The 12943-nt window shown below is 41.1% G+C and overlaps 1 protein-coding gene across 4 annotated transcripts in view; it reads right to left on the bottom strand.

Moving 5' to 3' along the window:
* Positions 1 to 12943, bottom strand: part of LOC121189734 (collagen alpha-1(XIX) chain-like) — a 93356-nt gene that overhangs the window by 29208 nt on the left and 51205 nt on the right. For all 4 annotated transcript variants that reach the window (XR_005894903.1, XM_041050147.1, XM_041050148.1 and 1 more), the window contains 5 exons: positions 10708 to 10752; positions 8969 to 9004; positions 5221 to 5274; positions 5102 to 5146; positions 3468 to 3500 (listed from right to left, as the gene is read on the bottom strand). Coding sequence is in view for 3 of the 4 variants with exons in the window: in XM_041050147.1 (XP_040906081.1) it covers positions 3468 to 3500; positions 5102 to 5146; positions 5221 to 5274; positions 8969 to 9004; positions 10708 to 10752 (213 nt within the window). In the remaining variant the exon portion in view is untranslated. The remainder of the gene's footprint in view (positions 1 to 3467; positions 3501 to 5101; positions 5147 to 5220; positions 5275 to 8968; positions 9005 to 10707; positions 10753 to 12943) is intronic.

Raw genomic sequence — 12943 nt, 5'->3', positions numbered from 1 at the left:
TGTCCAACCTGACTCTTGTTACCAAACTGAACTTAGGTTTGATTAGAAGATAAATAATCACCATTTAGATGGAATATTTTCACATCTCTTTTATAGCTTCAGTAAAGCTCGGGGTGACAGGGCTGCGGGCCAGAGCCTTCGGCAACAAAGTTAAATGAAATGGAAGGGGCATCAGTCCAGCTAAGGTGGACTGATGCCTGGAACTACCACGCATGAAGAGGAGAAATGTCCACATTAAATTCCAAATTAAAGAAGCAGTCACTTGGATTCAGAGTGTTTCTAACAGAGCTACTTTCTCCTCAAACCATTATTTGTGCAGGTTACACATTCAGTTTAGACCTGGTATTAACATATATCACGGTGGATCAGAAAATCTGATCACTTCAGATCAAATATAAGTGTAGGTGTAAATACACCTGGGACAGACTGAGAAGGAACTGTTATTCAATGGCCAAACTACTGACATAAGTGACCACACAAATGTGAATGGAAACACATTTGTATGCACAAATTTATAGAGAAACTTGAGCAGAATTCCAGCAGTCTGAAGGTTTTTCCCCACTGCTTTTAAAATGCTTGTGTAAACAGGACAAAAGGCTTAAATACAAGTGTCAATGTTAAAGTTCAATTATTATAGACCGATAATTGAGCCTCTTGATGCAGTTCTAACCAGCTCAGTTTTGGGTGGTTTTCAGCACAATAATAAAGGAAGCAAGAGATAATAGAAGCAAACTTGGAACTGAAAGCTTTATCCAGGTGGGGAAAATTTTGGTGCCCCTAGAGCGCTTACCTTTTGGAAGGATATGAGGCTTTTATTCAGATCATTACCACTGGTTTCTTCCCTTGTTTTTTTTCCCATTGAAAGGCTTATTTTAGTTTTTCTTTGTTCACCTGTGCAGGTGTATTGTTTTATTGTCTTCTGATGAGACTGTCCTGTAAAAAAAACTTAGACCTAAGGAAGTCATTATTGTGCCTGCACCTAACCAAACTGTGACCGTTCCATAAATTTGACCATGTGTTTCCTGTTGTAACCATGAAGGTGAAGGTCCGGCACGCTGCCCTCTGCACTCTGCATACTTATCATTGTAACCATGATGACAAAGGTCTAGTACACTTGCCGGTTTAGGGGCGCTATTTCAGGATATGCTCCTCTGGGTTGTATCAGAGGGCAGAGACAAGCGACCTACGTGGTCATTCAGGTTGAAGGACCTGCTGGTCCTGACTAATGTGTCCCTGAGAGCCCTCTGAGAGTGTTACTGTGATTAAGGGCTATACAAACAAACTTGTCATGAAGCGTTCTCCGCTTCTTCAGCATTCAGTGCTCAAAGTAACCAAAAGTAAGGTGCTGAATCCCCTGCTGTCCCGGTGGAGCGCCTGCATAATCAGTCAACCTTCAACCTGCAGTCACTCCCAAAAGCAGCTGCTGTCAATTCTCTCGCTCTGGATGCTGATCAATGCCTCAGGGTCACATCAGTATGTGACCAGGTCAGAAATCTGTGCCAGAATTTTTCCAAAGAGCAGTGAAATACAGCGTAGAGTCTTCTACTAAAAATAACTTGACATAACAGACTCAGTTTAATAGATTATAAAACTCAATTGTGAAGCAGTATAGGGAGCGATAAAAACAGGACAGTCTCAGAGATGAAATGACTGTTTTGCCACTTTAAGGGTGTTGGGGGGAGTGATGGCCGAGCATGCCTGTAAGCCCACTGCTCCTCCCCATCACTAATAAACACTGGCACAAGAAGGTTTATGAAGGGAGGGTAATGATCTGAACCCTTGCTTCTGCTGTGTAAGGGAAATCAATGCTTAACTGCCAAAATTATCTGCCACAGGAAAGCAGAGAGCACAGACAGAGACTGGTACTAAATATTCAAACAGCCTCATTTATCAAATGACTAATGTTTTCCCCTCTACTGTGGACTATAGTATACATCTCCTATGTCCTGGGTGGCCCACACCTCGCTACACATCAATGAACACAACTAAGTATTTCAGTTTTGATACATTTCTTTATCTTCTTCCTCCAGATGAAATGAAATTGACGGAAAAGAGACAACCATTCAAAAATAATTGCAAAGCAAGACCTCACTGTTTTGAGCAGCTATTAAAACTGCCTACACTGATATCTGTTCTTACTAAGCGAGTAGACTTTTTTGTTGGTTAGACAGAAACCAGTGAAACCAGTGGAGAGTGAGTGATATTTGCTCGCTGTATAATTAAGTTGTCTCATTTCCATATGAATCACCTGCTAACAAGCAATAAGAATGAGAGCAAGAATGAAAGTCATCAAACTTTGTTTCCAAGCTCGTGTCTGAAGCCTTCAGAGGCTGAATAGGCAGCAGATCTTTAGAACAAAGCCCATTAGGATGGAGTCATCTAAATGTCAAACCCCTCACTTTGTGACACGTGGGCTTCAACGCCACGTTTTCGTTTGACACTTCTTATACTTTAATTTAAAAATAAAAAATAAATAAGGGTACTCATGGATGCAGGATGTTGTTACTGCTCCCTCGCAGATCTTTAACTGATTTTTCACAGTGTGTTTTTTAACTTCAAAATGTCTAAGCAATGAGTTCTATCGCTCCAGCACTCCCCACTCCGTGTCACCTTCAGCGTACACCAGACATCCACCATGACGTCAGGGCTTCTCTGTTTTTACTTATCTGCTTTTCCATTAAAGCTGCACTGGGGTCTTCTCTAATTTACAATTACGAACATCATTGCAGGTCATGTGCTGTTTGGTCCCCATTAATTCACAAGATGAATATATATATATATATATTTTTTTTTTTTCCCTCAGCAGTAGGTTACAATCAGTGGTGGTGATGCCCAGTGCAAATGCATTAATTTGATAATAGATACACAGGAATTCAGTTCAGTTCATAGCTTTCAGTGCCTGTGCAAGTTATTTGGTTCCTACTTCTCTGCTGTGTACATTGCTAAAAAAGAAAAAAAAATATGGCTCAGTGGGAGCTTGCTCCCAAATATCAGTGAGTTCATTACCTGAAAAAGCAAGGAAGCTCTTCCCCGGAGAAATTCAGCACAGCTAATCTCAACTGCCTTGAAAAGCCCGCCCATGTTTCAAGCCCTTTATCAACACTGATCTACTGTTGGTACAGAAAAAAAGGGGGATTTTTTGAAAACTATGTACCTAAAGATAGAACAAACCTGTAGGCTCATCATAGAATGGAAATTGGTTACAAGATGACATGCCACCATGTTGGAGGTGTGACAGAGAAAGTAAACACTGCACTGCTGCTGCTTTTTCCTCCCTGGTCCCCACATTTTTCATAGCAGGATGTGAACAGCTTACTGATGCACAGAAATTGGACATTTTCCTAGGTTTGTTGCAAAGAACAAAACACTGATGCTGTAATAATTTCTGTTGTTGTTGCTCAATCTCATACTAACTGATAATGAATGGTATTCTGTAAAGTGGGCTTTTACCACTATAGTGTACTCACAGGACCAGGAGGACCAGGAGGGCCAACATCACCCTGCAAATACAACAGAACACTAATGTCAGTTACTACACATGAGTTCCTGATAGACAGAGAGACAAACAAACAAACAGCAACATAAAAAGATGGGGGGGAAAAAAGCTTAAAAATACACTTAAGAAACTACTTCTAAAAGCAAGTTGCCACACATGACCCTGAACAGCTACATCAACAGGTTTGGGAGCAACAATAAAAGAGGCAATAACATGACCAGACTTTAGAGAAAATACTGTCTAACTCAAGTGATGCAAGAAGAGCCCTGAGATGAGTGAAAAGAAAACATTAAAGATTTCTTGTTGAGCTGGTGTGCATCAAGCAGACTGTTGCCAAGCTTGTGTGCATGTATGGACTTACACCATGTATAACCCTTTGTAATGGGTGTACTGGGTGCTTCAGGGAACCTTAGAGGGTTCTTAATTGTGATGCATTGCATTTGAAAGCCTCCATTTTTCCATTCATAATTTACAAGCTATAACTTTCTTGCTTTCAATAAAACAAGAAAACACAGCACAACAGCTGTGCATATACAGTATTGTAAACAACCGAAAGGCTCTCCAAGAACACATGCTGTACCTCACCAAGCCCACACAATCCTGTAAATGTGTCATTTTAATAACAGAAAAAGATGTTTTTAGTCCCCATTTGGATCTGGATCAAAATACCCACAGTGAGACACAAACCTAAATCTCCAATCCAGTATACCATGCTTAATTTTAATGTTGTTTATTTAAATGTTTTTGGTCACTTTGCCATCATCAGGCTGCTAGCTAAGGTTGTTTCTTTTGTATAGTCCATTAGTTGGTCATGTGTCTTCACAAGAAATACAAATGATCATAAACACTATACAAAAAACATTGCAATCATGTTTTCCTAAGATTTTTAGTCAGGTTAGCAGCATGACTCTAGGGACAGCAGTGTTGGTCCGTGCTGGTGCTTCCCAGAGGATGGATCGTGCTGACTTTGGCTGATCCCCTGACTTTTCCTCTAGTGCTAAACTGACACTGCCATCTCAAGAGCCAAGCTGCTAGGATTCCTTGTATGGGTACAGCGAATATTAGTGAAAGTGCATAAAACAGACAAACAAAGGTAATTAGATAAAATACATGAGGGCAAAACTGAAAACCCTAGTCTTTGCCCTGTACCTGCCACAGGGGGTTTTCCTCTGCAATGTATCATTCAGACAAAATTCTATGAACATGAACAACCACAAAAAGACGCACACGCACATGGACGCACTTTTCTGACATGGACTGTCAGCAAAGGATACAAACAACGGCAGCTGTAAAAACCACAAAATAACCACCTGCAGATTCATTATTTGCTGCTAGATGATTTCAAAGATCCTTAGAGGATAAAGAGGCTGGGAGAAAATAACTAACTTAAAAGATTTAGCCTCTGAAATCTGGTATTTCATACCAATTATATCCCCTGAACTATCTTACCTCTACCACCTCTTCCTCTGCTTTCCTCAGTGCTGCTTCTTCCCACCCCCCCCCCCCCCCCACACACACACACACACACATACATGCAGGCTGAGTCTCAGGGAGCACAAACAGGGGGAATCATCATGTATGACACTTGACATTGATGTGACTTACTTTTTGTCCTTTCATCCCGCTGGCCCCCTCAGCACCTGGCTGACCCTGTGGGAGGAAGCCTTGGTTAATGACTCTGTAACACAATAGCATTGTAAATGTCATGGCAGGAAAATACATACAGGATCTCCTTTCTCTCCTTTTTCTCCTGGGACTCCAGACTCGCCCTTCACCCCCTGGATGTGAAGAAAGCAGATCATTGGCAGTGACCGACAGCAAAGATGGGGTAAAAAGACAGAAAGCTCAGAGAGCGAAGCTTTATTATAAATAAGTGATTAGAAAAACATACAGCACATCTTCTCAAAATCAAAATAATTTGTAATTATGGTAGAAAAAAAAAAAGAAAAACACAGTGAGTCTAGAAGGATAATGAAAAACTCAAGCCCCTGTTGCATTGCAGCACTTTTCCACATTTCCATGTTAATTTCATTCCTCTGTCTGCCAATAGATGGCACTTTATGACTGCTGGTTTGCTGCTCTTAGAATATTTTAACAAGATTTCTTCCTGTCAGTTATGTGGAGAATACTCTAAGTAAACATAACTGTAAAACTAATGTACTTGCACCTTGGTCAAGACACACAGTGAATGAATAATTAAAAAAGAAGTTTCCCCCCCCCCCCCCCCCCCCCCCACATATCTGCTGGGGAACTTCTCACTTTCTTGAAGCCTCAGTAGGAGGCACATCATAGTGTATGCATTTCTAACTTTCTTGTGACCTTTTACACCCAACTTCTTATTGTTACATAAGATGGGATGTAGATACATGGCATTACCAGTCATTATTTTAACCACATGGCAATAAAAAACTTAACCAAATGGCTCTGGAGAAGGAGAAATCCACTGTTTCACATCTCCCGACAGGTTTAATAAAACTCACCTGTTGTGTTTCACACATGACAGAGAAAAAAAAGACCAAAAAAAAAGGTTGAAAGGGTTGCTCATTTAGGATTATTGTTTTGTATGGCAAGTGTGAAGATATGAAGGCAGCGCCTCAGGTTCTCCGTGTTGAGACATTATGAAGCATCTGTTTAACATCTGTCTGAGAAGACAGACACGTCTCTGACGACTGAGAAAGGTTGCAGAATATTTGCACACCCCTTAGCAGCGGCTGGACTCTAACAGTCAATAATTGCCATTCCGTCTCAGCCCCTCCCCGATTCCTTCGACTCGCTAATGACAGCCGCTGTGATACCAATCATTTAATGAGATATAGTCACTGTTTCCCCGTCCAAATTATGAGCTGTTATTAAGTCAGTAGACTGCTGCCATGTATGAACAGATGGATTGTCCTATTAATATTTTAGGCAGGGAGGAGGGACTAGTGGCAAAATTGACTTTGTGTACTAATTGAATTCTGTACAGCTTTATCAACCACATGGGAACTAATGATTTTACCACTATAACCTCGCCAGAAAATCACCTGTGTAATTGTTGTTGTGTTATCAGACGGAGGCCTTTTTCTAAACAAAAAAAAAAGAGGCACTTACAGTGCAGTACAACTGTTAACTAAAAATTACACGGTATGCACAAAGTGCTTTACCATTCTGGAGGCAGTTTGCACTGAGTTATGACTGACATTCAATCTAAATCACAGCTGATGGAAAGTTAGTATAAGCCCGGGATGTCACTTATACAAATGCTGTGCGCTGCATGCTGGCGTCGACTCATGGAAAAACATTTCAGTGGTTATCTTTGTTAGATCTCCATGGAAGATTATTCAAAGTCAATTTATTGGCAGAGGGGGCATATAAGAAGTAAATAAACCTTTCAAATAAGATTAACTGCACCTTGGCCAGTATTTATTCAGATTATCACTGTATTTACACAATGAGAAAGCCCAGCATGTATAGGACGGGGAGCTGGTCCACCTGTGGATGTCTGTGGGTGATATGTTGACTTTGAGGCACCTCGAATCATCAAACTGCAATTAAGCCTGTCTGCATCCCTCTCTGTCTATCCATCAATATCTGCAGTGCTCTGTCAGAGCCTGTTTGGGACTGTCAGCGGGAGATACAGTTATGGAGATGTGATTCATGAGAACGCCATCTTCCCAGCACATCATGCACTGCACAGACCTGTTTTTTTTTCTCCCCCACTTTAAAACATTCACACTCTGCTGAGAGAGTGAGAGAGGGGGCTCAGCTCACACAGATGTTACACAAGCTGCAGTTTAGTTCAACTTGCGTCTGTTTTGTCCGAGCTAAAAAATGCACAAGGACGGCCACCGAGAAGTGGGGAGAATCCCTGATGCTGTTCAATTATTACTGCTGATGGAAACTTTCAATTCATGTTGGAGCTGTGACGGTTAAGCCTCTCTCGCTTATCATGCTGCGTTGTGTAAATTCCTTTAAATGCATTGCCATATTCGTTTCATTATAGCAGATTAAAATGTGAAGTGAATCTCCGGGACAGGAGAGTTTTCTTGTCATCCACTGTAAGCATGAATTTATAATGATAAAGCAAAGATGTATCCGTAATGTAGGGGCATGACTGATTCATGGCAAGGGCAAGGCTGGCTTGCATATTTAATGTCAACATTAGAGCATTGAAACAATGTTTCTTGGCACTTTATCTCTTAACTAACATCAGCATGAGTCAAAGGTCCTAAAACAAATGCTTTAATCATATTCTTTAATTTGTTTCAGCTTTGTTCTCCTCCAGGCTATATCACCTGCAGGTGTTACTCTACCTTTTTGTCATTCTGAATTCAGTTTAATGTTTTCACTGACAGTGAGCCTGCAGGTTTACCTTTTCAAAAAACATTTGTAAAACACACTATTATGCAATAGTTATTTGTTACTGTTCTCAGTCTCTGAGCTATTTCCCCTTCTGCTGAGTGAAGTTTGGAGTTTCACAGCTTCATTTTACAATATGGCAATTCATGATCATACATTCATCCAAACAAAACCACTGTCCATTGTGCCTGCACCTTTTGTATAGCAACCACAATCCCATTTGTTTTGAGGTATAATGAGTGTGTCCTCATACAGACAACTTTCTTTTTTCAAGGTTGGCCAGCTGACACTTCTCTTTCCTCTGGGCACAGAGAGCAGGAAGAATTCTGCGGTCTGAGCTGACACACCAGCAAATGACGCACCTATACATCAAAGGAACAGCTGCGGTCAAGAGGTTGTCCACTAAACAATAGCTTTCACTCGAAGCATGATCACAAGTGGGCCACTGGAAGCTTTGTGGGTGGTGGGCTGGTGGGGGTGGGGTTTGCAAAAGAAGCAGGTAGCAACAGAGACGGTGGGAGGCCTGGTAGAGGTCCATGTGTGAGAGGATTTTTTTTTTTTTAACAGCATATCTCATGTGCCTCTGGTGAGCTACAGCACCCCTGGGCTTCATGAAAATGATTGCAGACGCTTTTTGCAAAAGCACTGTACGTAATGGCCATCTGTCTGTTTGGAGTATGAGTACTGAGTCACGCTGTGCTGCTCTGCAGGAGGTGCAGGGAGGGAACAGCTATTTAACTTGCACACTAGACGGGCTACAATTGACTGAAAGGTGCCATTTCCAGACAGGGAGATCTGCTCTTGACTGCACACACACACACAAAAATGTCAGTAAAATGACAGAACATGTTCTGCTTCTGGTCACACATAAGTCTGACTTGTCCTGGCTGGCTTCTTCTTGCTAAACTAGTTACATATGGTGCATCTTTTTACAGACAATGCTGTACAGATGATTAAACTCCTTGCCTATTTGGAGGGCTGCTACAACGAGCACTGCTCAGTCATCTTGACAATTCACCCCCTCTTGGAAGTGCAGGTATGTGTTGGTTTATCAAACAGGGAGACAGCTCAAATCTACCTTAAATGCCACAAGTCAGTACTTTGCTTTGTGATGAATAATGTTTTGAGTGATACCTCCACACTTGCTCCTTCAGACGTTCCTGGGGGACCCTGCAATCGCAAGCAGTGTAACATTATTTTCACGTGGAGAAAGGATAAAAGGATTTCATGTCACAAAGATAATTATTTACAGCAATATGAACAGTATGTGTGTGTTTTTGTGCATACATACAGATATATACACACATATATGCACATCTGTTGTGTACATATGTTACTACATATGTTATTTTTTCATTTTCCCTCATCACTCTTCAACCATCTTAACCCTTTCCTAACCTTTATTTAAACTGACAAGTTTACTTGAAAAATATTCCTATTTACAACAAAGGCCTGTTGTATTTTCTAACCTTTGCACTAATGTTAGCTCTCATAAAAACATGGCTGGCCCCCAGCAGGCTATAGATTATCTTCGAGTGTGTCTTTGTTGTGCGCCTTTCACATACTCCGCAGTTGTTGTGCGATGCTAATTTGACTTTGAAAAATAACCGCTGCCCCCTCAACGGCGAGCACTGTCCTGCTGCCAATGGACAAGAGAGAGTGATGCCCTGGTGTGTGTGTTTTGAATAGATGATTTTGCCCCTGAGATCTACCTCAGCAAAACAGGTGACTCATAAATGCCAATACCAGGGGATGGAGGCAAAGCTGGCACATGCTAAGGGGATCATCAGGACATTGCCATTTAGAAATGTCACACCTTCTCCATCCTGTCTTTCTTTTCACTTACGACTTTGTGTCCTACAACTTTATGAGTTATTAAGGAGGCAGGGGACACATTTAGACATGTGGGAGAGCTTCAACTGAGAGTAGCTCAATTATGCTGAAGATAATTGGACCTATTGCATAGCGGTGACAGAAGCAAAAGAGAAGTCTTTCTGGATTCCTGGATGAAATAAAATAAGACAAACCCTATGTCCTGATCAAGACTGTAATCAGGGCAATAGTGCATGAAAATAATTGGACACCCAAAGCATCTGAACTACGTGATGCCTAAACATTCCTGTTTGTGCTAACATCACAGCAGTTAAGAGTCTGACAAGCTGTCTCCTTTAACGCATCATGGTGTTTGTGGCCTTTAGTGTGTGGGTCACTACACAAACACACAAATAGTGTCTGGAATTGGTTTGGATGCCTGAGGAAACAACCATAATTCAAGGAGTCAATGGACCTTATAGACAGACTTGTCCTGCTCATCAATACAAGTGCTACCTTAATATATCCCTTGTGGTTTTGTGCTAATAATATAGCCTACTTGCACAAGTATGGGAGAAGATTTTGGCCAGATCGATACGGCCTAAGCAAAGAATTAATCCACAAACTTGACATATGTTTCCCAACAAAGAGTGTAATTACTCTTTTTTTTTTTTTTAACTTGAATTTATAGCGCCTGTCTGATGTCCTGGTCCACTGTTTGCTTTAAAATGCTTTTACAATGACGATAACTTTTATGACTGTTGCAACGTGTCAAATTTTGTCTAGGCCTCAACTGAAAAACACGCTGGTAATGTCAGAAGAATTCTTGGTCAAACAAAGGTTGAACTGAAATTGATTTTGATTGGTAGAAAAGCTAGAAAATGACGTGCTGTTCAAAGAGCTGCTTTATTGTACTGTCAGAGCCAAACTAAACACTAACACTAAACTTATACTAAAGGTTGTGAAGGAGTTCATCCCTTCGACTTTAAATTAAAAAGGGAAAAGTAAAAGGTCTGTACAAGCATGTGCTCTGTGTGTGTCTGTTACTGTGTATCACTTACAGGCAGGCCTCTGGGTCCAGGCTCCCCAGTCTTTCCTCTCCGTCCCTATGGAAGGCACAAAAAAAAAAGAAAGATTAAGATGAGTGAGTGAAGATGCAACAACAGGTGTGGCTGGGCATACATGCTGCCAGCAATTAAGACTAGACAGCAACTCCTGTCGCAGTCTCTAATTTGCTTTTAATTAACAACAAGAAAACAGCTTAATTGCTGCACCCCGTGTGGCCCACTACTCTTTGTTCCCTCCTCTGGTTTACTGCCTCCTTTCCAGCTGTGCGAGTCCCTCGGTGCATCAATCAACCCAAGGAGCACATACAGCAGCAAACAGGCCAGGCAGGCAGTGTTGTCCGGCGCTGCAAAACGAGGTCAGGACAAAGCAACCATTTCGCTTTGAAATGTTTTTTTTTTTTTTTTTTTTGACATTCTGTGAATTTACAACACGCCATGGCACTTGAAAATCTGCGAGTCCTGAAAAGCTGACATCTTAATGAGATGTAATGCTATCTGAACCAAACCAAAGTTGGTATAATTTACATCAAGAGGGTTTATGTTCTCATGAGAAAAGAGGATAAAGCTCTGTGGATAGCCTTACAGCTATCCTATAAACTGGCAGAGTATCACTGGCTCTGTGTTATGAGAAGTGTCTGGAATTAGCTGGCTTTCACACACATAAGACGGATGTAAAATCAACCCAATTAGGAGATGGTAATACTCCGGCCAGTATCAATTCACTGTACGGCAGCGTAATCAACAGCAGAAGCGCGAGACAATAGCAGATAGTGTTAAGGCTAAATATGATTACCTCTTTCCAATGGGAGTTTCATCATCTGACACAGTTGCTATATTGAAACACTGTATTTCTCTCCTACTGTATGTGTCAGTATGGGTGACACAAAAACACTACTTTCCTCCACTGAGTTAGTGGCTGCGTAGATTTGTGAAGATGGAAAGATCACTGGCTGCTGAAAGAAAAGTAGGGAATCGCAGAACAATGCCCCAGACTCTTCCCCCTGACACTTCATGTATGCAGACTTTGATTAACTGGGTCAAATTTGACATGTACATTTGCCTGCTACACAGAAGAAGGAAGGAACTGAACTGAACACCATTGCAAACAGATGATTAAATCTGTTTGCATGTGCGCTCGTGCTTGCATGCTGTATTTCTCTGTTTGTAGTCCACAGATTACAGGACTTTGAAAACAGGAGAGGCCAGTGTGTAGTACAGTAAATATTAACCTTAATAATGACACAATGGAGCCAGTTTGTGCCTACTCTCGGGAATTGCGCGCCTCTTGATGTACCTACACAGCCTTGGCCAGCGTCTTTTGATCATCTGTGTTAATGCAGCTCCGAGGCTACACGTGCTTTAATGTGAGCATGAATGAGCGCTGTGTCGAGAAGAAGCTGGAAGCCTCGTTGCGTTGGAACAGCACCTTCAAACCTTCAAATCTTTTAGTTCAGATGACTGACATTATATTCCATTAGAATAACCTCTTTGAAGTTTAACTGAGGTTGATCACTCTATGACACAAAAGCACAGAGTGGCACCCAACGTAAAGAACTCGTGTGCCAGGGTGATATATATATATGAAGGTTCAAAACTCACCTTTGTGTAAAAGGTCTTTTTCTCCCAAACAAAGACAGCGTTTCATGAGGGTGGATGGTGTTATTTTTTTTTCTCTTTCACTAATAATGAATAGACTGACAGAGAATCATTGCTACATTTGCGAAAAGATCAAACTGTTTGTTCTAGCCTTAGCCCCTGCTGCTGTCCTTCCTCCCCTGAACTCCACAACAAAAGCAGATTACATAGATAAGTAATTTAGCTAATGAATATTTCATGCGCTATTATTCCAAACAGGTCATGAATTATGCAGTTTTCAAAATTATTTCTCCACATTTGCCCTTAAATCTCTTTTAACTCCAAAGTGCATACTAATTTTATGCCCATGCATTTGCATATTATCATCTAAATAAACAGTGGTACTCTAGATCTCAATTCTCAACGTATGAAGTCAGAAAAACTAAATGAAGATCTGGGGTAAAATCCTCATATTATTAAACCTAAGCCTGTATGCACCTTATTTATACAGTTACCTGCAAGTTCTTAAATGCTTCATAATAAGATGGTATGATTTTGCTTTGCACTTTCTTTCCACATCTGAAATACCCCTTTGGGAGAGATTTCCTCCTGATTAAAACAATATTATTCTGCCATACTTTCTGCTCACAAAAAG

The sequence above is a fragment of the Toxotes jaculatrix genome, chromosome 11 (genome assembly GCF_017976425.1).
Source record: "Toxotes jaculatrix isolate fToxJac2 chromosome 11, fToxJac2.pri, whole genome shotgun sequence".
In the NCBI taxonomy this organism is placed as follows: domain Eukaryota; kingdom Metazoa; phylum Chordata; class Actinopteri; family Toxotidae; genus Toxotes; species Toxotes jaculatrix.
The sequence above is the reverse complement of the archived record's forward strand: the minus strand, read 5'-3'. Positions and strand labels throughout refer to the sequence as shown.